We start from the raw sequence: 25,541 nt of genomic DNA on the forward strand, positions 1-25,541 counted from the left end.
CAGCAGCCGTTGGCAAGCCCAGGTTGAACGCACCCAAAGTCAAGGGAAGGGAGTGAATCACTCACTTGGACCCTTGTCGAAATGTTGTGGTTTGGTGGGGAAGGAGGAATTGAATGCTTCAGGCCCGAGTCCCGGCTACGTGGATCACTTGGGTTTGGAGTGGAAAAAAGAAGCGAAAGCGCAGAGGCGCTAGATGATTAGATCGGGACAACAGGCGAGATGGGCACGCGTGTTCGGCGATGGCGGTCGATGAAGGGCCCCAGGGTGTAGACTAACATACGAGAATGGGTTAGCCTGGGGTTCATGGGCGGAGCGTCTTTCGTCCTTTTACGTGGGGATGCTCGTACCTGCACTGCAATAGGACAGTCAGACACACCGCAGATTCAGACTCGATCACTGAGAACAATACTACGGATACCTTTTCCATTTGGTGTAAGCCACACGGAACGGAAGCTAAAGCCCGCCAAGCGAAGAGGAAGGACAACCTTAGTCACCGATGAGCCGGGATAATTGACGGGTTTGGGGGAGTAGGTAGTTTGGGAGGGGTCTGACTGCCTTAGTGCGAGATGACGACTGCCGCTCTTCGCACTCGCTAACACGGACAAACTCGCAGGCCCAACGGCGGCGTAGCGGAGGACCGCCGACGTGGTCCAGGGACGCGGCCGAGTGGGATGGATGATTGGATTCTTGGAGGATCGCGGAGGGACGGCGAATTCCACATGAGCCACATGCGTCAACGCAAAACGCTCCCGGCCCAAGGGCCCCAAACGTCACCAGTGCACCACCACCTGCTATGCTGATGTTTGCGCTAAGGGTCTTGGTGGTCTTTTCGGATTCGCTTGGGGTTTTAGTCGCATTTACGAACTGTCGTCTTGTCTTTGGTGGCAGGCTTGCACGTGGCTACCTCTTGATTATTGTGGCTACGTCGTGTACCTTACCTACTAGGTCCTTGCTGCACCAAGTAGTACTGTCCATTGTCTTGTTGCAGATTGCTGTCAGCATGACTATCTGCGTGTCAAAAAGCCATGACAATTAGAACATACAGCAAAACTACCTTTCACAACGTCGTCGGAAGGAGCGATAAGAGTTAGTACCTACCATATTTGTACTGCTTGTAAAGCGTTGTCGCAAACAGTTTGAGGTTCAGAGAAACGAATACATTGGATTTGAGTACACAAAAGAGAAGAAGAATTCTGGCCATGTTTCTTTCGTGCTGAATGTGCGTTTGAGTGACTAGAGATTATCAACGTATCATTAATGATGAGTTCAACATTATAGAGTCATGGATTATACTACTTACTTACTTATTCCAAAACCTGCAAGTACGCGGCTACCCGCACCTGCCTCTTGACCTTTATTGATAATTGAGCTATCTACTTTGTTTACAATTAGTCTCGGCCATATCTAACATTTCCCAATAGTGCAGCCGAGTTCCATTAAGCGGAATCTTTCCGCCGTTACAACCGATGACGCCACAATGCTTGGTATTTGACGATACCCATGATCTCGAGTCCTCGACTCCCAGCCTCGTTCATGCAGGCTCCCGTGCCCAGATCCTAGCTCAGCCCATTGAGAAACCATGACTAAACATTCTATGGTCAACTGTGTCGACAATGATCGGTGGCCGTTGAGTGAAGCTAGGTTCGCTTGGCTGAAGCTTGATCGCGTTCCGCCGGGACAACTATGTGCGACGTGAGGCGGAATGTTACTTGAAGGCATGGATCACCTTTCGGAGAGAGGCCTTGCAAGTACTACATCGAGTTTCCCATGCTCTATCTGCCCGGGAGCATGTGATCTCGTGGTACAACCTACGGGCAATTTTTCATGCGAATGCACGATCCCCAGAAGAAAGAGACGAAGAGTACATCGGTATGATTGATGATGACCTCACTTTAGCGAGGTAATAATGAGAAACCAGGATGATTCAACCAAGACAAATGCACTAACGAGTGTCATATTTCTACAGATTCATTCCTTCCAAAATCCAACAAGCACCAATTCCAAAATGTGTAGCCACAGCCCCCAACCGGCGGCTGGTTCTCGGTGTGGCACAGGGTATCATGAAGCCCCCCAACTGACAGACTCCAGGACGCCGCGCTTTCCGAGTAGCTAATTATACAGAAAATCAAAAACAGGGAGTTAGAAGGGAAAATGGGGTGAGCAGTCCCATCTGCCCCGTCGCATTCCCAGGCTACGGAATGCCTCCATCAAGATTCATCATCGCCTTTGGTGGCATTGGCGATTTTGATCTGCTCCACGTCCTCTGATTGTCCCTCAAGAACCTGCATGGATCGCTTCTCGCGGTTGTGCAAAACCATGATGCCCATCACCAGGCCGGCTTGAAGGATATTGTTAGCCATGACCCAGAACCAACCGAACTTGAATCTGGGGGCTATGCTTCTGTTAGTATGGTCTCATCAACGACTCGGCGAAAAGAGATTCCTTACCTAGAGGCGTTGGGAAGGTCACAATGTTCAAGCCCGCAAGCAGAGCCTGGCCGACCGCGTTCATGGAGGCGACGACAACAGCACGCTCCTCGGCAGATCGGAAAGTGACCTCGGAGGCCCAGGACATGAACAGCGGGTTGAGCGCACCGCCGAGCCCGGCAACGTAAAAGGCGAAGAACTTGAGTCCCTCGGGGATGTTCCACACAGCCATGCAGATCGAACCGAGGGTCATCCAAGCGCAGATCCAGATGGAAGGCAGCCAGCGTTTGCCCGTCGCATCAGCCCAGTAGCATCCAACCAACGCAGCCACAATGGAAATGGCAGACTGTCCGGTGGGAAGGTTGTTGATCTGGCTGATGGAATACCGGTCGTTGTTCGCCTTGAGATACAGGTTGAAAGGCTGTCCGTTGGTGATCATGGCCTGGTTAAAGACAAAGTACAAGCCCACAAAGGCGTACCAGTGCCAGCCCTTGAAGACGTCGGTGATGGCCTTGCGGTCGAACTTGACCTTGGGGGCTTCGGATCCGCCCTCAGAGACGCGGCGGCGAGCAAGGGCAATCTGGTCGGACGTCAGGAGCCACGAGGGATTCTTGGAATCGGGACGGGCGGGGAAGACGACGGCGCCGAGGACGGCTACGGGCAGGGTGATGCAGCCGCAGACGATGAAGAGCCAGCGCCATCCCTCTAGTCCATTGACGCCGTTAAGATTGGTATAACAGGCGGTTTGGAAGTAGCCAGCAAACATCTACATTGCGTCAGTCGAACAACTTGAAAAGTATTGGAAAGAAATGCACTCACAGTTCCCAAAGGGCCTGCGACGTAGAACAGACTCAACCGACGTGAGATCTCGGTGCTCTTATACCAACACCCAATGCAGTAGATGACACCAGGGTACGCCACACACTCAAACACACCGCTGAAAAATCGGATGATGTAGACATGCTTGATATCCTTGACGAAAGCCGTGAGAAGAGTCAAAATACCCCAAAGGATCTCGAAAGCCGGAATGAGAACGTTGGGCCTGTATGGGCGTTCTGTTAGTCTGTGAATCCACCTCCAAATGTCAAAGTCCTTGAGCAAGTTGGACTATTGTACTTACCGAACACGAGTGAGAATGATGTTGGACGGAATCATGGCAGCGCAGTAACCAGCTTGGAAGACACCAGTGGTGTATTGCAAGTCATTGCCTTGCATGCCAACATCCTCCTTCATTCCACTAACGTAGGCATTCTGGAAGGCTTGGAGGTCGAGGAACTATCCGATCAAAGTCAGTCAACATTATAACAGTGCCGTTAAAACTAGGGGTTTGACTCACCTTCGTGAAAAAGGTGAGGCAGCCAAAGGTCAAGATCATGAAATCCTAGCACATGTTAGAATACTGCAAGGTCGTTCCGGGATCCAGACATAGAAACCTACAAGTTTGCGCAATAACACCTTCTCTTCCTTGGAAGTATTGCGCTCGTACCAGCGCCACTTGTCCAACCAACTGGCATTGGTCACCGGCTCCTCGCGGACGCTGGTAGCCACGGTGTCGCCCGCCATGGTGTAGTTCGTTGGTCTCCGAGGCTATTCGCACGAAAGAAGCTCAGGCTGAACGGCACGTGAACGCACAACCAACCGAAATTGGTCAATGGAACTGCTATTCAGCTTCGTCAAGGTGGAGCTGACAAAGAGACTGGTGTCAGAGGACAACGGGGAATCGATAAGAGGCGGAGCAGATGAGTAGGGGGCTGCTGCGGTCGGAACAAGCAGAAGCGGACGAGGAGTAGTGGCGTGATTGCGTATTATACCCAGTGCACACTCTCTGTGTCCTCAAGCTCCTCACGAGTGCACGTCTCGGCTATTCACAACCGGATTTGGGAGTTGTTGGTTGACGTCGAAAGGCGTGCGCACGCCTTCATTGCCCCCCGGACGTAAGGTACGTGGTGTTGCAACGCGCGCCAGAGATAGGCATCACCGGACAACCCAAGCGAGTCGTGAAAGTACGCCGAAACAAGTCGACATGGCATGCTCCACCTTTGTCCACACAAGGGGGATGGTTGCAGAGAGCCTAGAGAGACTAATTGCTATGTCTTGTAATCAAGCTAGGAGATAAGGAGGGGGATAAGCGTTGGAGCGTGCAAGGATCAGACGAAGCTAAATGGTGGAGCTCCTCATAGTTGTCAAGCGTGTCAAGCCACGCCCGTATCTTTGAAGTCTGAATCCCTTCAAACTCCCTGATTATTCCGCTCGCCTCCACCTCTCCTGCGATCCACAGCATTTGCGGGGTACGGCATACAACGGCCGGAGATCTCGCCGCGGCCCCTGCTGCGCCGGGTGTCATGATGTTGGGGGTAATGCTAATACGAGTGAGGCGATTTGTCTTGAGTCAACTCGGCTCTTGTTGAGAGGTCTCCTTAGGCAGTGTTGGTGTGGAGCATTGTCCTCAGCTGTCATAAACACTACACCAGTCCACGTCCGAAGTCCGAAGTGCATCAGCACCACTTCGAGATAGAGAACTTGCAGAGGACGTCTTGGGACGAGGAGTTGGAGCCAAGACTTTGAGTTAAGCTGTCAAAAGACAGTCATTATGTTAGCCAGAGAAGCGCGCCGGGTCAGTTAGTTGAAGAAAAGCGTCGCTGCCTCTTTGGGACTCTCAATTCCAGATGTTGCATTGTGATAATTAGTTCAAGTAATCTACACCATCTATGTCCAATTACTTCACCCCGAGACATGACAGCAGAGTCAAATCGTCAGATCCCAAACTTCACCCAGTGCCCTCCAACCAAAGAAGACCTCGACTACGTTGACCTTGTCAACCTCGATTTTTCGAACTTCGATGACGATAGCACCCGTCAGAAACTAGCTGCGAGTCTCTTGAAAGGAGTCACTTGTCATGGATTCCTAACTCTTACCAACCACGGCATTCCCGACGCCCTCTACTCCTCCCAAGTCGATCTAGCCCACGCCCTTCTCACACTCCCACCAGAGGAGAAGTGGCCTTTCGAAACGACACCCGAGCAAGAAAAAGAGGGACTAAACATTGGCTTCAAGCCTTCGGGGAGTCAAAAACATAAGGAGGGGTTTCACAAGACCGTGGATCATTACAATTTCCTGGCGACTAAGGATACCCACGACTATGAACACCCCAGACTTCTGCACTCGCACTTTGCTCAAGTCGAGAAGCTCAAAAGTCATTTTCGTCAAGATTTGATGCCCAAGCTTCTAGCACTTGTAGCATTAATACTCGAGATTCCAGAAAATCATCTTCTTTCCACACACGCCTCGGGTACACAACCATGCTCGGAGTACCTGAGATACCTTCTGTATAATCCGCGCCCTACAGAAAGTGGGACACAACATCGAGACCTATGGCTGGGAGGACATACCGATCTGGGTTCCTTCACAATTCGCTTCTCTCAACCGGTGTCATCGTTACAAATACGACTACCATCCGGTGATTGGAAGTGGGTGCGCTACGTTCCTGGGGCTCTCATCGTCAATGTCGGCGAAGCGTTGGAACTCCTTACAGGTGGACTCTTTCGGGCTATTGTACATAGAGTTGTCAAACCACCATCAGACCAGGAGAGAGCGAAGAGATTGGGGATCATCTACTTCGCCAGACCAATGGTCGAACAACAACTTCAACCACTCCACAGTCCCCTGCTTCGGAGACTGGGCATCCATGAACCATTGGATGAGAAGACTTTCACAATGTCACAATACCTTCATGCAAGAAAGCATGGGTACAAGAGACTAGACTTTGCTCAGTCCCGGTCAAGGTGGGAGGGACAAGCGGGCGATGGAGGTTTACTGCACGGGGAGCATGCCCCTCAGCCTCTTTATGGTCTAGAGCTTACAACCTGAATAAGAAGACAATTGCTTGTTGAAACCTTGTTTTGCTACCTAACTGAGCTTCTTTTCAATATCTGAAAAGTGAGGCTAATCGACTCCATTCTCGAGCCCCATCAATACCCTCCACTTTGATCCACCACTTACCCCCTTTACAGGATAAACCAGCAACCAGCGCAAACACCCCAATCCACTGGAAGCATCACCAGTTTCAGTAGCGTCGATGGTTTAGTGGTAAAATTCTCCGTTGCCATCAAGCAGCGTCGGGGAGCCGGGGGTTCGATTCCCCCTCGACGCATTTCTTTTGTTTTCGAAGCAACATCACACCTTTTGCATGGGGGAAGAGACTCTATTTGCCTTCAGTGATGTTAACTGTACAAGCCATCGGCGAGAGAACTCAGGCAAAGGAGCTCAGAAAATAGCCTTCAGCCATGGCGAGAGAGATGCCGATGAGATTGGCATTCAAGTTGAAGGGAGAAGGAACAGACTTGGACCCATGATCTTACATTATGGATGGCTTTGGTATCATTTAGACGCATCGTTGACTCTACTTATTGGCATCTCGTTCCTTGCAAGCATCGGAGTAAAAGTCGAGTCCAGCCTCCAAACGCACTGCACCATACATCGAGCTACTATCCAACGGTCTTATGGCCTCAAACTCTCTAGCCTTTTCCATATGCCTCAATGCAGCCTCGCTAGTTTCCAACTTTGTTCCCGCATCCTTGGCACAGGTGAGTGCATGCCTCAAATCCTTCATCGCGAGCGCCACATCGAATCCAGCCTTTCCATCAGGCGGCGGAGCGTACGAACCACTGGTGATACGCTTGCTATAGCTTTCGAGAACAGGACCAAACATATCCGAGATCATGTTCTCCAATACTGGTGAGCCGAGGCCGGTCTTCTCGGCAAAGACGTGGGCTTCGGAGAGGACTTCCATGAAGGAGACGACTACGATATTTCCGGCGATCTTGAGCAAGCTTGACTTGGTTACGTCTGTGCCCATCGGAATGACTGAGCGTCCCATGACACCGTTAAGGTATAGAGAAATGGCCGACGTCGCGAACTCGGGGCCGGCCGTGACGAAGATGAGCTTCCCTGTGGCGGCCATAGCTGAGGCTCCGAAAACGGGGGCTATTCAGCCGTCAGACAGTGAATTATGAACGTCGATTTAGCGATTTGAAATTGAGCTTACCAGCAACAAACTGGCCACCGGCCTCGGTGATTTGTTTTGAAACAGCGGCGGAAGTATCGGGGTGTACGGTTGAGCAGTCCACATAGATCTTATTCTTGATGTCTCCAGACTTGATGATCTCGTTCGTAGTATCTTGAAGCACGGCATCGTTGCTCACCTTTGCGGTAACGTCAGACCATCAAGTTTAGTGATATGTTCACGGGGCTGAGATTCCACTTACACAAGAGAAGATGATTTCTGACTTCTGGGCCACCTCCGAAACAGTCTCTACCGGAACGGCGCCCAGCTCCTTGAGAGAATCGCCGCGCGATAACGTCCGGTTTGTGTAAATCAAGTTGGGAGCTCCGGATGAGGAGAGAAACCTTTGCAGGTTGGTGGACATGCCGATGCCCATTGAGCCAAGCCCAACCCACCCAACTTGTCTTTGCGCCATCTCGAAGGTCTGGATCGATTGATGCAGATGATGTGATGCGGACCAATTCTTCGTGAAATCAGAATGCTCTCTCAAAGATCTCGCGCGACTCTCCGAATCTATTGCAGACGGTTCTCATTGATAAACACTTGACCTATTTGCCGATAGCGGCGGCCGAGGCCCGAAGCACCGGAGGACGACTCCGAAGTGACAGCCCGGTTAGGGTCCCGGTCCCTGCAGATCTCGCAGACGGCTTTTTTGTGGGTGCGATGACCTACCATGCTACCCCAGGGTGTGCTCCACGTGGAGAAGGGGTCCTTGTTTTGAGCTCCACGTCGAGATGGCTGTGATTGACACTGCTATCGTGGAGTTGAGAAATGTGGTATGAGTTGCAGCTTGCCCGACAAACAATGGAGATGGACTCGGTCAACTTGCCGCGTTGCAAGCTGTTGGGTTTATTAACCAGACGCCGAGCTAGATTTTGCTTCTTGTACACCGTCATCGTCATTCCTATCTCTACCCTCACATCATTCTCATTGCGACAAACATTGCAGAAGTTCAATCTCACACCATGTCTTTCGGAAAGCTCTACTGGTACCCCAAGGCGCCTCGCGCTACTCAATGCCTCTACATCGCCGAGTACAACAAGTAAGTTATTTGCGTCGTTTCTGCCAGACTCGCCAGGCGCAATTGTTAATAAGAGCGTCACTGTTAGGCTCGATATCGAATTCGTCGAGGCATGGCCGATCAAGGTCGATGCTAGCAAGGGCGGTGTTGGCGAAGATTACCTCTCAAAGTTCCCCCCGGGCAAGGTGCCTGCCCTCGAGCGCCCCAACGGGTTCACATTGTTCGAGTGCATTCCTGTTTCCATCTACCGTGAGCATACATTTCTGATCTGCTTTCTTCGTTAGCTGACAGTGTGTGGCAGTCGCAAAGCAAGACCCCAAGACCAAGCTGCTTGGCTCCACTCTTGAGGAGGAGGCCACGATCCTGAAGTGGGCCTCATTTGCCAACAGCGAGCTTCTGCCTCCCATTATGGCGTGGATTAACCCGGTCATCGGCAAGGCGCCTTCATCACCAGAAATCCTCGCCGCGGCGGAGAAGAACAGCGAGAGCATGGTCAGTGTGGTGGAGAAGGCGTTGACAGGCAAGAAGTTCCTCGTGGGCGACGAGCTCACGATAGCCGATCTTTTCATGATTGCGGCCATTGCGAGGGGATACCAGTTTGTAAGTGGCCCCTACTCTCACAGGAGAGCTCTCGGGAAACCTCGAGCTACAATCCGATCTCGGAACATGTTGTTTTCGAATGCTAATCATTAAAACCTGCAGGTGTTTGCCAAGGAGTGGACGGAAAAGCACCCCGCCATCCATGCGTGGTACTGGCGCATCAAGAGCGATGACATCTGGAAGAAGATTGATGGCGAGCCGTACGTGCTGGATGTGCCCGGAGGAAAGCCGATCTGAAGGTGGACAAAAATAATCAGACATGACAAACTTTAGACAGTCAATCCCGGCGATCAATGCGATATCCGAGGGGCAGAGGAAGATAGAGACGCGTAGGAAAGGGAGCCCGGAGCTGTTGGTGCGGGGAGTTCTCCGCTTCCGAGAAATAGCGGGGCCGGTTATCGATGCCCGAATCGCCAATTGAGGCGATCTGATTGGCTTCCGGGGGCGGATAGAAGCGAGTTTGCCTTAGCTAATCAAATTGTCCACCACTCTGAGGTACCTTATCAGTCACGTGGGTGGACAAGCTTGACCCAATCGGGAAGTCTGTATCTTATCTGCTTATCCGTCGCCGCCGGCGTCCACTCGGTACGTACCTCGGAGGGGTCCTTGTCCACTTCCGTAAAGCCCCTCGATACCGTCCGCCTCCCCCAGGCTTTCGCAAGAACCCATGACGATGTGCGCGTTCGCATTCTTCAACAAACAAGCGCGGTCCTATGTTGCTGTCTTCCATAATGGATGAAAGTCTTCCTCGTCCTTTCAAGTGCGCCACATGCAAGAAGGGGTTTACTCGTCAGGTACGCAAATCCTCTAGCTGCGGCACGATGCCCTGCTGTTGGTCCTCACTAACACGACAGCGACGTCACATAGGAGAATCTCAAGCGCCATGTAAACACACGTGAGATTCTCTGATTTTTTCCTGAAATCCAAGTGGGAAGCTGACGTCAGATTAGATCACAGAGGCAGAAATGCTCCCTGTTTCCCATGTAACCAATGCAGCGCGAGATTTGCGCGAAGGTACAGCCGGACCTCGACATTGGGAATCAATCTTTTCTGACAACAATGATAGTGATCTAAGGAAACGACATGTAGAGAATTGCCATGTCTCTTCCCAAGCTTCACCACCAAAGACGGCACCTCCTCCTGCTATCAATACACCACACGTCGATTCACCCAGCACAACAGCCTGGATGGACGTCTTGTTGACACATCCTCCACCAGCTCAGAATGAAGTATCAGAGCCAATGCAGCAGCATAACCAGACTTATGAGCCTCCATCCTCAGCGTGAGTTCATGACTCTAAGCAGTTCAAGTCTAGCCTGACACTAACACTAGACGGACAGAATATCGAGTGAGATTCGATGCGTCGAGGCTTTCTTTGATGGATTCCACAGAAACTTCCCAATCCTACACGAGGGCTCATTCCACATTGTTTCGACACAAGTACCTCTGTTGAACGTTATTACGGCTGTGGGGAGTCTCTACTGCGAGTCTGCTTTTGACGAGGCTGCTCGGAAAGCCGTGTTCGAGTCTACACTCTCTGCACTCCAACAATATGTCAGTAGGCTATAACTCACTTGACTATCTCACTTGCGCTGACAGACCTAGTAGGTTGAACAGAATCGATCACGATACCAAGAGATCTGGGTTCTCCAAACCTTCCTCCTCCTCGAGTTCCTCGGCATCTACGGCGGCAACGACACAAGTTTCCTGAAAGCCCAGCGCATTCATCGGGACCTCATAGACGCGATAAGACTTCTCCAAATGTCCCAAGACAGTTCGCTAGAATCTATGTCTACGAACTCTGGCGAGGATAGCGGATACGGCGAAGAAGGCGACGAAGACGACATCAACGAGCCAGTGAGCGCCGATGCCCTGAGTGAACAATGGCAGGACTTTATCAAAAAGGAATCAAAGAAGCGATGCGTTTACATGCTCTACCTCCTCGATTCACAGCTCGCCATCCTCTGCAACCTCAGACCGATGCTTTCCTCGCTCGAGATCAAGTACGACCTGCCATGCTGCGAGGATATTTGGCTGGCTCGCTCCGACAGAGATTGGTACGAGCGCCGCCGGCAAAGATTCAAGTCCTTTGACGAGCCCGACGATAATGCATATTCCCACGAGACACCCCCATCACAAGGCTTCTTCTACGAAGCCTCCCAAACGCTCCTGCATTCAGGGCGCGGCGACGACAAGGAGAGCGGCGGTAAACGGCAGCCCAAGAAACTCAGGCTTCTCTGGGCTTCGCCGTTTGCCGCCGTCATCCTCGTCACCCAGCTTCAGATGATGGCCCGCGAGCTCACGCACGCTAGTTGTCTACTTGAACGGCCAAAGGCACAGCGCCGAGCCCTCTCCATCCTGACAGACAAGCAGCACGCGCAAATCTCGCAGGCACTCAAAGGAATTGCTGAGTTGGTGCCCCGTAACCAAAAGCCGGTGTTTAGCTTCTTCGACTTTGGACGCATGGATGTCCTTCCAGACGGTTCAGACCAGACTCCGCTGTGGCACACGTTCTGGATACTCTGGTACTACACCTCCATCACTCTATCACACCCCGACTCGCTGTTAGTGAGCGGTGTTGTCGAGTCAAATCTTCCTCTAGCAATTGCCAGTGAGTGTCATTACGTTTACCAAAGTCTTCAGGGTGGAGATCAGGACCTGACTTCAAAGTAGCTGCCGGCCACCTCGCAACACCACGTTCCAAAGACAAACGAGACATCTATGAAGACCGGGATGTTTTCAGAATAGCAAGAGACATCCTTCCCATTCTATCTGCTGCGCAGTTACTGACCACGACTCCCCTCGCAGCTCAATGATCTCGAAATGGCCCTCGATCTGCTAAACCCGATAAAGTCCACCGCACCGCCTTCCCTCGAAAACCCTTTCATAACCCTCCTCGGCTTCAAGATCTGCCTCGTGGGCTGGCGCCTCGTGCGTCTAACAATGCCTGCGGCTCAACGCAGTAGCATCAACGACATGAATGGTCCTGGCGGAATGGCAATGGGACTGGGAATGGGAATGGGTAACAATACCAACGGCCGCTCCAATCCCAGCCGTTTTGTTTTGGATGCCATCATGGCGTGTGTCGGGAATGCCGGAGACGATGATGCCGAGAATGCGGCGGCTGCACTGGCAATGCTGGATGATAGGCCCGTTGATCTTGCACGGAGCGAAGTGCGGTTCCTGGAATGGATCGTTGCCAACTTCAATAAGCGGACAACTTGGCCAGTTGGGAAGTGGGTGGCTACGGTCATGGAGGAGAGTCTGTCCAAGGCGAGGGAGGCGTATGCAGCACCACTCATTGAATGAAGTTACCATTTCCATGCACTTAACGCCTGGAAACTTCGAAAGATGAAAGCACATTTGATTCGGTCCGCATTTCTTCGTAATGATTAATCCTCGACATCGAACAAGGTACTGATAATGAGGTAGGTGACTTCATGTACCCTCTGGCCCGACTGAGGCAGATATCGTTCCATGGGGAACCTCGACAGTGGCAGTGCTAGCTTATAGAGGTCCATTGACCATCGTATGGAGAGTGATCTTCATTGCCTCCAACATCGCGAGACCTGCTGCTATCATACCCTTACCGCCAACAGACTCGTTAGGGCACTTTAGCAACTAGGTAGGTTGAGTGCGGAAGCCTCGCATACAACGTCTTGGTAACGACTTATGATCCGTCTACTCTTGTGAAGCATCGTTGAAAATATCATCACGAGAAAACCAGGCTTTGATAAAAGACCAACTTCAATTCATTGCAATAATGTGCGCCTTCCCGATTACAAACCAAAAGTCAAGACAGAGCGAAGCCTGTCCCATTACATCAAGGCTCTACAATCTCCCTTCAAGCAGTGCCAGTCTTGACAGTAGGCAAGCTGTACTGCAGACGCGGCACATTATCAAACTTTCCAAGCGACTTGTGGCCCTCGGGGTCAGTGTACTCGCCATCAAAGGGGTCCTGGTGAACACCTTCCTCACGAGGGCGGTCAATGTCAAAGTCGTAGCGCTTCCACCCGTGCTTTCTCGCGTCGAGGTAGTCAGCCATGCAGAAGACTCGCTCGTCGATGGGCTTGTCGGTGCCCATACGCTGGAGGAGGGGTGAGTTCTCAATGGGGATGAGCTCGCGCTCATCGGCGGGGCGGGAGAAGTAGATTACGCCGATGCGACGGAGGTGGCGCTGGTCCATGGGCGGCTCTGTTGTTCTTGTGTTAGATGTGGACTTGCAAAATGTGTTTTTGAGAAGATGCTTACGGATGACTCTGTGGATTGTTGCCTTGAAGAGGCCGCCGGTGAGGCGCTCGAGTGCCTCGCCGAAGTTGACGACTATTCCGTGGGGAACGTGGCGAACGTGACGGTATCTGCCAGTCTCGTGGCAAAGAACTTGCAGTGCTGCGACGGGCTGGGAGAAAAGGAATGTCCAGGTGCCCCTAGACATAGAGTTAGAGATGACTTCCATCAGTTGGGCTGGACATGTGAAAGGCCTACCAATCGGTGTGTCCAGCAAGGAAAATATCACGATACTTTTCGCTCTCCTCCTTTGACCGAGGCTCACACATCATCTATCACTTATCAGCACTAGCAACATGAGACTCACGTTGAGAAGTTCAACTCACATATCTCAAGTATTCAGTCTTGGATCCACCAGGGGCGTGTGTAGAGAGGACCTTCTCCTCGGGAACTTCAAGAACCATGGAGACAAGCTTGAGCAGCTTCACCAGGATGTTGGTACGGATATAGCTCATGACTTCGTACGTCTCATCCATGAATGGACGGATGATCTCGGGGTGGGGGCGTTCCTTGCTGGTGATGATTCAGTACTCCATCTAGCTTCCCGACATGCTGGCATCACTTACGGATCGTGAACAAGCATGTTGTAGTGGTCCAGGGCCTTGGGGAAGCCACCCTTGTGACCGAGAGGGCCCGCAGGCTTGTACCCGGCGTAAAGTCCACGAGCATCCTCTTCGGGGGTTACTACAATCGAGATTAGCATGACTCCTTGGGGACAACGGTGGTGTTGTTAACCTTCATATGGGGCCTTCTCTTCAGGCTTGAGTGTCATCGCCGCATTGGCGATGCGCATTTGGCGCTCGTAGGTCTCGTTGGAGATGCCATGGTTTGTCAAGTAAAGGAAACCATAGCCGGTCGCGGCCTCGTACAGATCCTTGGCGAGCTGTTGGCGGCCCTCGGGGGTATCAAATTTTGAAAGATCGATGTTGACGAGGTCAACGTAGTCGACTGTGCCCGGAGAGGTCAGCTCATGCTCTTACATTCATTGGTGGGTTGAAGGTGTCAGCGCAACTCACGGTCTTCTTGTGTTGGCGGGGGCGGGGTGTAATGCGGAAGTTGGTTGATGTCGGCGACCATGTTGGGCAACGTTGAGATGGTATCCAGGGTATCAGATGTGCCGAAGAAAATGACTGAGGCCGATGCTCTAAGATCTTTCTGATTCTGTTTGCTGGGTGATGTTCTTGTTGGAGTATGGTTCTACTAAACTCAGTTGAACTTTGGGCTATTATATGATTGTTAATCTTCCTTCTGTCTGCTTCAATAACCAAACATTGGCAAATGATGTTTACAGCAAGATGCGTTCTAAGGGAGTTGGGAGGGCGTGGAACGATGCTCCGCGGAACGTCCACAGACACCACCCTCCATGTTCTCGATGCTCAACCAGACGTGGAGCTTGTGGCGGCATTGACAATCCCGGCTCACGGATCATGACAACCAAGACGACTTCAAGAGGAGCTGCCCCAGAGATTGTAGATCACTTGCAGTAGCTCCGTCCGCATCGCTCGTGGTTTACGAGCAGTGGAGGAAGTGGACGTGGAGCTCCTCCCACTGAGCGCGGGGAAGAGGAGCTCCACGCAAGGGTTAAATGCTGCGTCAGAGTAGTGATGCATCACACGACTCAGTCAATTAAGACCACTGATTAACTGTCATGCGTCAAGTTCATTGCCTCGGCACACTTTTGTGATTCATCTTCCATTGTAATTCGCGGAAAATGGCCGGCTACAATGGTAATGATAGTCGATTTCCCGAGGTAGAATCCGACTGAAAATACTTCTAGTATATCGATTGGTCCCAAGGGAAAGCGGCGGGCATTGAGAACAGTCCTTCGACAGATTCAATCCAGTCCAAAGGTTGGAGACCAATCTCGTCGAAGGAGGGGAGATGGCTTGTGTCGTCATCATGCTCATCATCATTGACTTGGGCAAAGGCGAGATTGCCAACTTCATCGGCATGTGCCCTTTCCTCAGAAATCCGACTTCTGGTGGCATCACCTCTCGATCCTCTTTTATGAAACCACAAACCATTGAGTAGCTTTGCATACTTGGATGCAATGTGCTCGGTATTTGTGGCTGCAGTTTCTAGAACGCCGACAAACCGCCGCATAAGATTGGCAGTCTGGGCGTGTTTCCCAGACGAGATCGCTCCAGCTGCATGAGCTTTATAGAGGAAGACGGCTGAGTGTATCTCATACCTGATCACAATCTTAACATCAGACTCCAGAGCTTGAGAGACAGCTGGCGATTCTGTACTTACAAGTAAAACCGAGCTGGCATGAACCGCAAGTGTCTCTCGGGGTCAATGTCCTCGATCGCAATCTTGAGCAGTGCTTCCGCAGCATCAACTGCCTCGTAAACCATTCGTGCATCCGGGCTCGCCATGGCTGAGTGCGGGAAACACGAGACCCTCGATACATCCGTGCCAGATAACGATGCCCTGTACAGGACAGCTTGAAAAGCAAAGGCATTTACGTAGAGACGGAGGTACTTCTCCATCATTCTCAAGCAGCACTTGAGGTGAGAGGGGGCTGTCAACCGGGCCCAGACCAGATCCCACGCAACGATGGCGCGACTTGCATCGTCAATGTACTTAGTGTAGTCACCACGGACCATGAGCTCAGCGGTCCTCTGTTTGGAGGCAAACAAGATGTCGTGGGCGTTGCCGAAAAGGGTTGTTAGCTCAACCTGCGCTTGAAGCAGTGACGCGAAGTCATCCCCGGAAGCATATCGGGGCTGAAGGGAGGGGAAGTCCTCTGCGGTGAACCGAGCAGACAGCGCAGGGCCACGGGACCAAAAAGCCTGTCCCATTCGAATAGATATCTGTCGGTCGGAGAGATAGGTAACTGAGCGAACCTTGTGAGAAGGGATCTTCTTGTATGGCAAGAAGCGACTTACATGTCCAGGCCAGACGCCTTCGGAGCATCGCGGGGTCAGCCTCTTTGTCTGCTCGAAAGGAGCTTTCTTCCAGTCGTAGCAGATACGCAAGTCGGACGCCTAAACCCACTATAGACCAAGCAGCTCCTTCGCCGCCATCGTCGTTCTGGCCGAGAAGGAGGGGTGTCCATTCTCCCAGCAGTAGTAGGCCCTCGACACAACCGACGCTACGGATCGTAGACATTCCCAACACAACGTCGAGTATCAGGTGTCGCATATGTGTCCATATTGATTGATGAAGTTCTGTCAGGTCTGGTCGGTCCCGCGAAGCCACCACGAGGGCCGCCGTGAGAAGAAATGACTCGTGCTTTATCGTCTCGTGGAGGTATTGCGGAAGTAAAACGTTGGCTGGCACTATCGGGAAGTAGCAATGGTAATTGGTTGCATAGCTACGCATGTCAGTGATGCAATGCTACTCAAGAAGAATCGACTCACTGCTGTAAGAGATGGTGTAGAAGAGGAGCATCCAAGGCGCCATTCTTAACCGGCGGGTACTCCCCGATGTCTCGCTCGATAGTAGCTGGATTTACGGGAGAGCCAAATGGCAAGAATGGATCTTGCCGGTTCTGTTGGACTGGTGAAAGAATCGAACCTAGGACTGAAGATGCGTTGCCGGGGGTTGAACCAGCAGGGTTGTCTAGGGCAGGCCCTTCGCCGTCTTCGTCCTCAGCGGCTCGGGCGAGTATGAGGAGCGCATCTGAGGGATTCTGAAGGGACCGATGTAACGGCTCTTCTCGGGCTCTAGGGGTCTCTGCTGCAGCTTCTGGACCAGTAAAGCGGGTTGTTGGTGTCGCCGAGGTTGCGCTTGGGATATCGCTGTCTCGTCTTTGTCTTTTGGTACTCCGGTACTGTGAGAAGTCTCCCCCGCGTCGAGAGCCAGCAAGTGAACAGTCTGTTCCCTCGCGGACGCATTTTGCGCATGGTGGCTTGCCGTTCTCCCCAACGCTATTTCTTGGTTCTTGTTAGCTTGAGGCAAGCGAGGAACAAGAGCAACTGTGGGCTTGGACAAGGTTCCAAGGGATGATTCTCGTGTTCTTGAGAGGGCTCAAGGAACGCGGTGACACTAGGTATTGAAGGGAAGTGACCCACAAGTCGCACCGCGTCTTCCGAGCGCGGCATCTCACGCATGCTCGGTATTGTCTGACACCGGTGGCTTTGGTCATGGCTGAGGTCCCGTCCGGGGAAGAGACGGGGTGGCAGATGCGAGATCCTGGGGTTGCTCGCACGAGAGCAGCGGGGTCCGAAGACGGTTTTAGACGGCCGATGACCGGCTATAGACGACTATGGATGGCGGGGTCATAACGTGGTACGCGGGGTACGGTAATAGACGGCGATGATTCCATGCCACCATCTTTTCGACTGACATTCGCCATGACTTGCGGAAGCGTCGCTAATTGATGGGTTTAACCAAGGTCCTTGGAAAAGGCGAGTGCAAATCACGACTTACGAACACTTTCAGACGTGTCGATGGGTTGGTTATAAAAGATGACATGGGCCAAGGGTAACACACTTTCCACCCTTTTTCGACTAGACCGTTCGTTCTGTAATCTGCCCAATTTGAGACTTTTCGGAACCATACGATAAAGCATCTTTTTTCGTCTACGAATACCTCATAATTACTCATTTTCTCCTATCACCATGGCACCCGGGGTCCTTCAGTCCGAGTCACCAACATTGGTCCCAACGACTCTGCCTCAACAGAAGCTGAAGCAAGAGAAGAATGCATCCATCAAGGCTATTGAAGATATCTATGGCAACTACTTTCCTGCCAATCCAGAAACCCTCAGTCTTGAGTCAAATTTTGGCCCTATGAACCCTGCGACCATCGGCTATCTCCAACCTACTACTGCCGATACTCCCATTGAGACTATGCGAGAACGCTTCGAGCGAGATGGATATCTTTTTGTACGATCTATAGGCCTCCATCAACCAGTGAGACTATGCTAATGACCAATAGATCAAGAACCTTCTTCCCCACGGGCCCGTCCTCGAATGTCGCCGAGCCTATTTCGACCACATGAGCCCAAGCGGCCTCCTTCAACCAGGCAGTGAGCCAGTCAACGGCACATTTTCAGGAAAAGATACCCGCAAATACCTTCCTCCTGGAAACCTCCGTCGTCTGTTCGGGTTGAAAGACGATGCCGAGAGCGACAAGTATGCCGAACTCATGGTCTCTGCGCACGAAGCCGACTTTTACGTCAACTTCTGCAAGTTCCCGGAGCTCCGCGAGTTCGTCAGTCGCTTCACCGGCTGGCCATCCCCACACATGCTCCAGCGAACGATGCTTCGGGCTTTCGTTCCCAACAGTGAGCTGACGCCAGTACACTTTGATCAAATGTACCTTCGTGCTGGACCGCCGACGAGTCTAACTGCGTGGGTCCCCATCGGCCCCGTCTCGCTTGAGGGAGGCGGCTTGATGTACCTTGAAGGGTCAACAGACATCGGCATGAAGACTGAAGATGACTTTGCTGCACATGCCAACAACCTCTCTGATGAGGAGAGAGTGAGCGCTTTCAATAAGAACATGAATGATGGCGGGTTCCTCAGCAGAGATACGATCTCTTACGGCAAGGAGACGAAGAGGAAATGGCTGATTGCCGAGTATGAAACTGGCGATGTCATCTTCCACAACCCTTACATGGTGCACGCAAGCTGCAAGAATAAGGACCCTGAAACGAGGATCCGTCTAGCCACGGATTTGAGATTCGTTGACCCTGAGAAGCCTTATGATAGAGTGAGATTCCCGAAACTCCCATGATTGAGACCGCGACTAACACCCCATAGCGCTGGATGAAGGTTTATAAGCCACTTGATGGACTGTGAACATTGGCTTTGGAGAAGAGCACTGTAAAGAGCTCACATCATGTAAACTACTTTTAGGAATTACCTTTTGACATAAAGAACAATTTGACATGACCCATGCGACTTGATGCTCTTAAATCATATACGTGCTCAAGCCGATAGGCACTTCTAACGTCGCAATCACACACAGATTGCCATGCGTTTGTTTAGTTGTACTCTCTTGGGTCTCTTGGTCAACACGCAAACCGAACAAGTGACCATCGTAAAGTCTTTTCGAACTGCGAGCGAAGTGCATCAGGTCAGGAAACCTTAGTATTTGGGTTGCGACTCGATGCTTTACCAGCATCACCAGCGTAATTCAGCCCTGGGGCCAAGAGTCTCAACTCTCAAGTCGCTCAGGAAGACCTACACCAAGACATGCTCCGCGCAAGAGAACGCCAAGCGGCATCTTCTCAGCCATCGCCCGCGAAGCACGCCACCTCCATCTACAGCCGACGCTAAGTGTCGCCAACTTCTGCTAGACTCTGACTCGCCGTAGGCGCCAACACCCGGTATATTTCTGTAGCTTTCGGGCTGTGGCTCTCCCTGTCATCCCCTCTCCTGTACCCCGGATTTGGGATTGCGGGGTGGGGGGTTGTGATCACAGGGGGTCATGCTGGCTCACTTCTTTCTCCGAGGTCTGTGTCATGGAGTCTCCGTCTATTGCCGTGGATGAGAAGTGGAAGTGTTGAAACAACACGATTCATATGGACTGTATACTGGGATTCGGCGTACTTATTGAGTCCATCCGAACATGAATTCGTGGACTCTGTGAGAGGGAACATCTTCAGCAACTGGGCACCAGAACTTTCAAAGTTTCGAACACATCCCTGTACCAAAAGCACGATCACGATGGGCTTCTTGCAGAAGATTGTTCGCAACGAGGCGACGAGAAACGACCCTCCTGAGATATACAACGCTCGTGTCATTCTCATCAGTTTAGTGGTAAGTTGCGTCTTGCAGGCCGTTGATAGAGGGCCAGGCACTCACCCAAATCGCCCATAGGCTTGCGGCGGTGCCCTCCTCTTCGGCATGGATATGGGCATTATCGGAGGTGTATTGACCATGGACACATTCAAGAAGTGAGTTGCCTGTGATTTCCCCAGCCTTTGATTTACATTTGCTAATGCCGCCTCCTTTCAGGCAATATGGCCTTGAGAACCAGCCCAAGACCGTGCTGGCCAACCTGGAGTCCAATATTGTTTCAGTCATACAAGCCGGAGCTTTTGCGGGTGCCCTGTTCTCGACATGGCTCGCCAACAGAGTTGGTCGACGATTCTCTCTCATGATCGCTTCGCTACTGGTCTTCATCGGCGTAGCACTCCAGGCTGCTGCTAGTGGGCATATCGAGGCCATGTATGTGGGCAGGTAAGCAGACAACTCATAGCTCCATGTCAGAGTCTCGACACGGGTGAGTTGACTTATGTGATTAGACTCATTGCCGGAATCGCCATTGGAATCGCTTCATCGGTCAACCCGCTGTACGTCTCCGAGAACGCACCGCGAGGTATCAGAGGTCTCCTCACTGGACTATACCAGCTCAGCATTGTGACTGGGTTGACGGTCAGTCCACCCTAGCCTACGATAATTGTACGACTAGACCTCAGTGCTAACGCAGATTTTGATCAGCTTGCATTCTGGGTCAACTATGGCTCTCTCCTCCACATCAAGGGCCACACACAGTACATCCTTCCACTGTCGTAAGTATCGGATCTTCAACTGGGTCCTCAACTCCACTGACAAGCCCTAGGCTGCAAGCATTTCCAGCTGTTATCCTTTTCATCGGCATGCTTCTCGCAAATGAATCTCCCCGCTTCCTCGCCCAGAAATCTCCCGATAAAGCTCTAGCCGTTCTAGCAAAGCTCCGACATCTCCCAGCTGATCATCTATACATTCGAGAGGAGATGGATGGTATCTCCCGCCAGCTTGAGGAAGAAAGGGCCCTCTCCCTTAATGCCAACCACTTCACGCTCCTGAAGGAAGCCTTCACCATCAAGTCTTACCGTAGACGCAGTATGCTCTGCATCACTCTAATGATGTGGAGTAACCTAACGGGCACTAATGCAATGACATATTACAGTCCACGGATCTTTGCCAGTGTTGGGTTAACGGGATCTTCGACCGGCCTCTTTGCGACTGGCGTGTACGGCATCGTCAAGATGATTGCCTGTACCGTCTTCATCGTATTCGTCACAGATTCTCTAGGTCGACGAAAGAGTCTGTTGTGGACTGGGGTCGTCCAAGTGAGTCAGCATGCCGGGTTCACAAGCCAGAAAACATACTAATATGCCATCTTCCAAGGGCATCGCTCTCTTCTACGTTGGCTTCTACATCCGCTTTGATCCGCCCGTCACCGGCGAGCCCGTCACCGCTCCGGGATACGTCGCTCTAGTAGCCATCTACATATTTGCTGCCACCTATCAGTTTGGATGGGGCCCTGTCGTCTGGACCTACAGCTCCGAGATCCCTCCCGCTCGTCTCCGCGCCGTCATGATGGGCATGGCCACAGCAAGTCAGTGGCTTTTCAACTTTGTTGTCGCCAAAGCTACACCAAGCATGTTTGCCACGCTTGGTGAAGGCGGGTTTGGAACGTATTTTGTTTACGGCACTTTTTGCTTCATCATGGTTGTGTTCGCGTGGTTCTTTGTGCCGGAGACCGCCGGTGAGTTTATTACGGCGAAGCGTTCAGAACCATGGTACTAATGTTTTGTAGGCCTTGCACTGGAGAAGATGGATGAGCTATTCGAAAAGGATTCGTTGAAGGACAAGCTTATCTGGAGAAAGAGGCCTCAGATGAGCTCCAGAGAGAGGATGAGTGAGGATCGGGTGGTGGACAAGAAGGATGCCGAACATGTTGAAGTTGTTTGAGCCGATGTGCAAGGGGGAACAACTTCCTTTAGCAATCAACTGATGCAGTAGAGTTCATCGTATTATCGACCAGTATCATCATTACTCAGAACTTCACTCGTAGACCGGTTTGAGTTCTTCCACTTGCAACACTTTCTGAATACCCTCCAGCTTCTCCACCTTCTTTTGTAAGCGCTCAAAGTTGGGATACTCGCCCAAATCAGTCATGTACACTGCCGATCGTCGGAAGTAATACATGTACAAATCGACCACCGTCAGACCGTCGCCCACAGTCCACTCTCGGCCCTCCAGCCTGGATTCAATCCTCTCGTAACATTCCAAGATATGCTCCCAGCCCTTGTCCGCGACCGCCTTGCGAGCCTCGTCTCCATCAGCGAACCGGTACGGCCTCGCACACGCCGCGAGACTCGCGCCCAGGAATGTCCCGCTCAGCCAGTTGGTCCACTCATTCACCTTTGCGCGGTCGAGGGCGCTGGAACCCAGCAACTTGTCGGTTTGCTCGGGCGGGGCGATGCAGGCGATGTAGGTCAGGACGGCCGGGAGCTCTGTGATGACTTCGCCACTGTCGAGGACGAGGGCCGGAACGTAGCCTGAGGGGTTGATTTTGCAGTAGTCTTCATGGGTGAAGCTACCGTCTGCGGCTTCGAAGCGCTTATTGGCGTTGGGCCTCAGCTGGACGGTCTTGAAGGGGATGCCGAGATGGAGGAGGAGGGCGTGGGCTACAAGGGAGCACGAGCCGGGCCTGTAGTAGAGAGTGATCGTTGGGGACGACATGATGATGGCTCAATTGTATGTTGGAGATCTATGAGCTGTTATTCTGAGTATATCTCTCTCTTTAACAGTCGAGCTGGGACAATTACTCGCGATACAAGGTGTAGTATCTACTTGATCGGAGTGAAGTGGAGAATTGACGCCCTTGGAGCGACAGTCAGCGCGGGGTTGATGTAGATGTTGATGGACATATCTCATGCTTACGTAGCTACCCACGCTGACGGAAACCCCTTGTTGGACTTGACACCAGGCTTGAACATGATTTGACAATTCTTAAGAGAGTGATTCTTATCGTCAGGGAAAGTGTCCAAACCGGGCAGGACGGCAACTAAATGCGACAGTGAGACGGCTGCCTGGAGAGATGGGACTTTCGTACTTGTTCATTGTGACTTGGAACAGTGTTCTCTTCTCTCTTCAATGTGGCGACAATGGACAAATTAGGAGGACCAATTCAATACTAGTCACAACTCAGGTTACAGATCGATGAAAGAGACGCTATTCTCAGCAATGGGAATAGCCTCAAACAGCACGAGAAAGGTCCTGCAAGAGTGCATAGCGCTGTAAGTGCCCATGGGAACGTTCACGCCAGTTCAATTGGGATCGAGACGCCGGGGGCTTGATTGGAAAGACAGACTGAAGAACGAAACACGATATATTAGTAAAGAACCTGGTTCAGTGGCTTATCATGGGCTTGAAGACATGTTAGTGAGCAAATCCGCGGTATCCTGAAAGGACCCCATCGACTTCTAGATGAGGTTACCTACTTCACCGAGGGACTCACCGAGGGACTCACCGGGGATTATGTTGATATGTGACAATCCAATTGGATATGACGCGATCAAACCATGGAGGCCCAGGAGTCCGACAACAATATAGACAGACTGAGTTGTAGACATTCACGAACAAGTCCCAGCTTGCATAGGCATTATGTTGACTTTAGTGGTCATGGGGTGCACCACCCGTAAGATGACCCTCGGCGCGATGTTCCGAACGATCACGTACGGCAGCCAGTAAGCACGTTCCAAAAGGGAGCTGTCGGGACGCAAGATGCACGCAATCAGGTTTAAACCACAATGCCGCCGAAGACGAAGAAACGTGGCTGACCTTTCCGGACTCTACGGCCACGATGAGATGTGTTTACTTGGGTGCGGCAGCCACTAGAGAGGCGGGATTGGCGCCATGTGCCTGGTCTGATGGCGGGGAGATTCTCCCGTTCGTTCGGACCAAAAGAAGCGCCTTGTCTGTCTGTGGTAGCATGCAGTAGCAGTTGGATCGGGCGTCGAGATCAGACGGAGAGCGACGGCCTTGCATCGAGTTTCGGGCAGAGTCGGTGGCATCGGGAACTACAGAGGAGAGTCTAGATTGGGAAAATGGCTCAGTTGATGCGCGATGCCGTTCCGCCTGATGTGACTGAAGGGTTGGGTGGTGAAGCTGCTTCGGAGAGCGTCGGGTAGCGCAGCCAGGAGTACCGCGGCGTACAAGAGAAAGTGGCCGATTGAGGCGAGGAACCAACCTCTCAGCGTATCCTGGTGGAAGTTGGGTCTAGGCCCGATGAGAAGTGAAGGCGGGATGAAGAATTGGGGTGACGAGATAGCGGACCCCTGGGGCCTGTGGGTATGCTGGGCAGAGTGTGAGAGCTTGGAGGCCGGTCTGGACGTCGTCTGTCTGCGGGCTATAACGTTCGCGGTAGAGAAACAGAATTGATGCATGTCTGTATCCGTACAGACTTTGATCTTGTTTGGGGGGGGGGGGGGGGGGGGGGGGGGGCGTTTCTTGGTTGAGTTCCAAGCGACGAAACGAAGATGGAGAGATGAGGGGGAGGGTTACTCGCCAGTTGCGTTCCAAAGCTCTGAAGCTCTAGCCGCCTGTGCCATGGCAAAGTTCCAACTCGATACAGACTGGAAAAGGTTGATAAGAGATCCTCCCAAGGTCCCGGGGATCACAATTCTGATCCCGATGGCATGGGGTGGACGTGCTCCCCTCCCCTTCCGCCTGTACCATCCGAAAATGGGTTACTCACACTGCGGCTCCTGATTCTGGGAAGGGAACGGAGCGAGGACGGCGGGCGATAATGAGGGCTAAGAGGGAATCGGCCGAGGGTGCATGATGGCATCTCCAGGCGCCGCAGGCTGCAGAATGCAGACTGCAAGAGGGTAGTGGTTCCCAGCTGTTGTTGGTCTAGCGGGTTTGTTGGAGTCTGCTTCGTCGTCGACTCTGATGCATGGAATGAAGACAGTTGACCGGGACTGAAAGCACGTTTCTCATCAAGCCATCCAGTCATCGCTCATTCATGGGCCAAGCCGTTGGTCATTGGAAACTGGAGTTGCATATCGAGGAGGATGTTGAAAAGGCGGTGGAACCAGCGTCCTCGAGGAATGCCCCGGAATGGGCAGAATAAGGTCACCATTCTCTATTCAGTACATGTATTCACAATCCCGAGCGGGTCTGCTACCTACTCTGCAATTCTTGAGTGAATACGGTGGGTGAGTGGTTGCATCTCAACATCAGTTGGTCTCTAGGTCGTCCGACGTGGCCTGATAGAGAGATAGTCCAGACTTTGTGGTCTGCCTTTGCCCTTCACAACGCATCAAGTCAAACAAGTGCAAGTCGGAGTCGCATTGCAGCAGCCAGCGAAAGGCCAGTCGTTTCGTCGCTCAGAGCGTCCTAGTCCGCATTCCGCAACGCTCACCGTCTTTTCGGAAATCAAAACAGAGCAGAGCAGGCGGTTAGAGTTA

The 25,541-nt window shown here is 52.1% G+C and overlaps 11 protein-coding genes and 1 non-coding gene across 12 annotated transcripts; 7 read left to right on the forward strand and 5 right to left on the reverse strand.

The window, feature by feature from the left end:
• The first annotated feature begins 467 nt into the window (after nucleotides 1-467).
• On the forward strand, nucleotides 468-1,183 carry BDP55DRAFT_660128 (uncharacterized protein). Its single transcript, XM_060574599.1, has one exon. The coding sequence runs from the start codon at nucleotides 794-796 to the stop codon at nucleotides 1,034-1,036; it is 243 nt and encodes an 80-aa protein (XP_060431166.1). The 5' UTR covers nucleotides 468-793; the 3' UTR covers nucleotides 1,037-1,183.
• Nucleotides 1,184-2,207: 1,024 nt separating this feature from the next.
• On the reverse strand, nucleotides 2,208-3,989 carry BDP55DRAFT_549384 (major facilitator superfamily domain-containing protein; the record flags this gene model as incomplete). Its single annotated transcript, XM_060568925.1, has 6 exons — nucleotides 2,208-2,392; nucleotides 2,448-3,192; nucleotides 3,246-3,468; nucleotides 3,547-3,701; nucleotides 3,763-3,807; nucleotides 3,864-3,989. The coding sequence occupies 6 exons, from the start codon at nucleotides 3,987-3,989 to the stop codon at nucleotides 2,208-2,210; spliced, it is 1,479 nt and encodes a 492-aa protein (XP_060431167.1).
• A 1,170-nt stretch (nucleotides 3,990-5,159) lies between these two features.
• On the forward strand, nucleotides 5,160-6,293 carry BDP55DRAFT_549394 (uncharacterized protein; the record flags this gene model as incomplete). The annotated part of the gene is made up of 1 exon (XM_060568926.1): nucleotides 5,160-6,293. The coding sequence occupies one exon, from the start codon at nucleotides 5,160-5,162 to the stop codon at nucleotides 6,291-6,293; it is 1,134 nt and encodes a 377-aa protein (XP_060431168.1).
• A 202-nt stretch (nucleotides 6,294-6,495) lies between these two features.
• Nucleotides 6,496-6,576, forward strand: BDP55DRAFT_t130. Its single transcript has one exon. It is a non-coding gene; the product is annotated as a tRNA-Gly (tRNA).
• A 249-nt stretch (nucleotides 6,577-6,825) lies between these two features.
• BDP55DRAFT_549772 (6-phosphogluconate dehydrogenase) lies at nucleotides 6,826-7,903 on the reverse strand (the record flags this gene model as incomplete). Its single annotated transcript, XM_060568957.1, has 3 exons — nucleotides 6,826-7,409; nucleotides 7,471-7,627; nucleotides 7,691-7,903. 3 exons carry the CDS (start codon nucleotides 7,901-7,903, stop codon nucleotides 6,826-6,828), a joined length of 954 nt encoding a protein of 317 aa, XP_060431169.1.
• Nucleotides 7,904-8,217: 314 nt separating this feature from the next.
• On the forward strand, nucleotides 8,218-9,756 carry BDP55DRAFT_660134 (elongation factor 1-gamma). Its single transcript, XM_060574600.1, has 4 exons — nucleotides 8,218-8,530; nucleotides 8,598-8,758; nucleotides 8,811-9,109; nucleotides 9,212-9,756. The coding sequence occupies exons 1-4, from the start codon at nucleotides 8,454-8,456 to the stop codon at nucleotides 9,344-9,346; spliced, it is 672 nt and encodes a 223-aa protein (XP_060431170.1). The 5' UTR covers nucleotides 8,218-8,453; the 3' UTR covers nucleotides 9,347-9,756.
• BDP55DRAFT_660137 (fungal-specific transcription factor domain-containing protein) lies at nucleotides 9,746-12,482 on the forward strand. The gene is made up of 8 exons (XM_060574601.1): nucleotides 9,746-9,903; nucleotides 9,977-10,004; nucleotides 10,060-10,123; nucleotides 10,176-10,391; nucleotides 10,450-10,663; nucleotides 10,718-11,720; nucleotides 11,783-11,856; nucleotides 11,918-12,482. Exons 1-8 carry the CDS (start codon nucleotides 9,823-9,825, stop codon nucleotides 12,416-12,418), a joined length of 2,181 nt encoding a protein of 726 aa, XP_060431171.1. The 5' UTR covers nucleotides 9,746-9,822; the 3' UTR covers nucleotides 12,419-12,482.
• Nucleotides 12,483-12,670: 188 nt separating this feature from the next.
• Nucleotides 12,671-14,821, reverse strand: BDP55DRAFT_93293 (gibberellin 2-oxidase). The gene is made up of 7 exons (XM_060581326.1): nucleotides 14,413-14,821; nucleotides 14,132-14,344; nucleotides 13,963-14,080; nucleotides 13,723-13,909; nucleotides 13,595-13,668; nucleotides 13,361-13,536; nucleotides 12,671-13,303 (listed from the first exon to the last, which is right to left on the reverse strand). Exons 1-7 carry the CDS (start codon nucleotides 14,471-14,473, stop codon nucleotides 12,954-12,956), a joined length of 1,179 nt encoding a protein of 392 aa, XP_060431172.1. The 5' UTR covers nucleotides 14,474-14,821; the 3' UTR covers nucleotides 12,671-12,953.
• BDP55DRAFT_740773 (uncharacterized protein) lies at nucleotides 14,822-17,489 on the reverse strand (the record flags this gene model as incomplete). The annotated part of the gene is made up of 5 exons (XM_060580428.1): nucleotides 14,822-15,587; nucleotides 15,650-16,235; nucleotides 16,288-16,715; nucleotides 16,762-17,277; nucleotides 17,416-17,489. 5 exons carry the CDS (start codon nucleotides 17,487-17,489, stop codon nucleotides 15,170-15,172), a joined length of 2,022 nt encoding a protein of 673 aa, XP_060431173.1. The 3' UTR covers nucleotides 14,822-15,169.
• Nucleotides 17,490-17,677: 188 nt separating this feature from the next.
• BDP55DRAFT_703278 (uncharacterized protein) lies at nucleotides 17,678-19,245 on the forward strand. Its single transcript, XM_060577957.1, has 3 exons — nucleotides 17,678-18,231; nucleotides 18,284-19,060; nucleotides 19,111-19,245. Exons 1-3 carry the CDS (start codon nucleotides 17,965-17,967, stop codon nucleotides 19,147-19,149), a joined length of 1,083 nt encoding a protein of 360 aa, XP_060431174.1. The 5' UTR covers nucleotides 17,678-17,964; the 3' UTR covers nucleotides 19,150-19,245.
• Nucleotides 19,246-20,019: 774 nt separating this feature from the next.
• On the forward strand, nucleotides 20,020-22,035 carry BDP55DRAFT_727410 (general substrate transporter; the record flags this gene model as incomplete). Its single annotated transcript, XM_060579307.1, has 8 exons — nucleotides 20,020-20,112; nucleotides 20,173-20,249; nucleotides 20,311-20,535; nucleotides 20,601-20,730; nucleotides 20,797-20,867; nucleotides 20,918-21,410; nucleotides 21,469-21,829; nucleotides 21,881-22,035. 8 exons carry the CDS (start codon nucleotides 20,020-20,022, stop codon nucleotides 22,033-22,035), a joined length of 1,605 nt encoding a protein of 534 aa, XP_060431175.1.
• A 93-nt stretch (nucleotides 22,036-22,128) lies between these two features.
• On the reverse strand, nucleotides 22,129-22,809 carry BDP55DRAFT_630674 (glutathione S-transferase; the record flags this gene model as incomplete). Its single annotated transcript, XM_060572180.1, has 1 exon — nucleotides 22,129-22,809. One exon carries the CDS (start codon nucleotides 22,807-22,809, stop codon nucleotides 22,129-22,131), a length of 681 nt encoding a protein of 226 aa, XP_060431176.1.
• Between the last annotated feature and the right edge of the window lie 2,732 nt (nucleotides 22,810-25,541).

Source organism: Colletotrichum godetiae, assembly GCF_030913485.1.
Source record: "Colletotrichum godetiae strain CBS 193.32 chromosome Unknown BDP55scaffold_15, whole genome shotgun sequence".
NCBI lineage: Eukaryota > Fungi > Ascomycota > Sordariomycetes > Glomerellales > Glomerellaceae > Colletotrichum > Colletotrichum godetiae.

What these genes read in the sequence shown, in the direction of transcription:
- BDP55DRAFT_93293 (XM_060581326.1), bottom strand. Translation starts at nt 14,473, where the DNA reads ATGGTCGCCGACATCAACCAACTTCCGCATTACACCCCGCCCCCGCCA. An exon ending in CTTGCTGGACACACCGATTG is followed by an intron (nt 13,537 to 13,594) that starts GTAGGCCTTTCA and finishes CTCTATGTCTAG; the next exon opens with GGGCACCTGGACATTCCTTT. An exon ending in AACAATCCACAGAGTCATCC is followed by an intron (nt 13,304 to 13,360) that starts GTAAGCATCTTC and finishes CAAGAACAACAG; the next exon opens with AGCCGCCCATGGACCAGCGC.
- BDP55DRAFT_660128 (XM_060574599.1), top strand. Translation starts at nt 794, where the DNA reads ATGCTGATGTTTGCGCTAAGGGTCTTGGTGGTCTTTTCGGATTCGCTT.
- BDP55DRAFT_703278 (XM_060577957.1), top strand. Translation starts at nt 17,965, where the DNA reads ATGGCACCCGGGGTCCTTCAGTCCGAGTCACCAACATTGGTCCCAACG. An exon ending in AGCGAGATGGATATCTTTTT is followed by an intron (nt 18,232 to 18,283) that starts GTACGATCTATA and finishes AATGACCAATAG; the next exon opens with ATCAAGAACCTTCTTCCCCA. An exon ending in CTGAGAAGCCTTATGATAGA is followed by an intron (nt 19,061 to 19,110) that starts GTGAGATTCCCG and finishes AACACCCCATAG; the next exon opens with CGCTGGATGAAGGTTTATAA.
- BDP55DRAFT_660134 (XM_060574600.1), top strand. Translation starts at nt 8,454, where the DNA reads ATGTCTTTCGGAAAGCTCTACTGGTACCCCAAGGCGCCTCGCGCTACT. An exon ending in TACATCGCCGAGTACAACAA is followed by an intron (nt 8,531 to 8,597) that starts GTAAGTTATTTG and finishes CGTCACTGTTAG; the next exon opens with GCTCGATATCGAATTCGTCG. An exon ending in TTGCGAGGGGATACCAGTTT is followed by an intron (nt 9,110 to 9,211) that starts GTAAGTGGCCCC and finishes TAAAACCTGCAG; the next exon opens with GTGTTTGCCAAGGAGTGGAC.
- BDP55DRAFT_660137 (XM_060574601.1), top strand. Translation starts at nt 9,823, where the DNA reads ATGTTGCTGTCTTCCATAATGGATGAAAGTCTTCCTCGTCCTTTCAAG. An exon ending in CAAGCGCCATGTAAACACAC is followed by an intron (nt 10,005 to 10,059) that starts GTGAGATTCTCT and finishes ACGTCAGATTAG; the next exon opens with ATCACAGAGGCAGAAATGCT. An exon ending in ACCGGGATGTTTTCAGAATA is followed by an intron (nt 11,857 to 11,917) that starts GCAAGAGACATC and finishes CTCCCCTCGCAG; the next exon opens with CTCAATGATCTCGAAATGGC.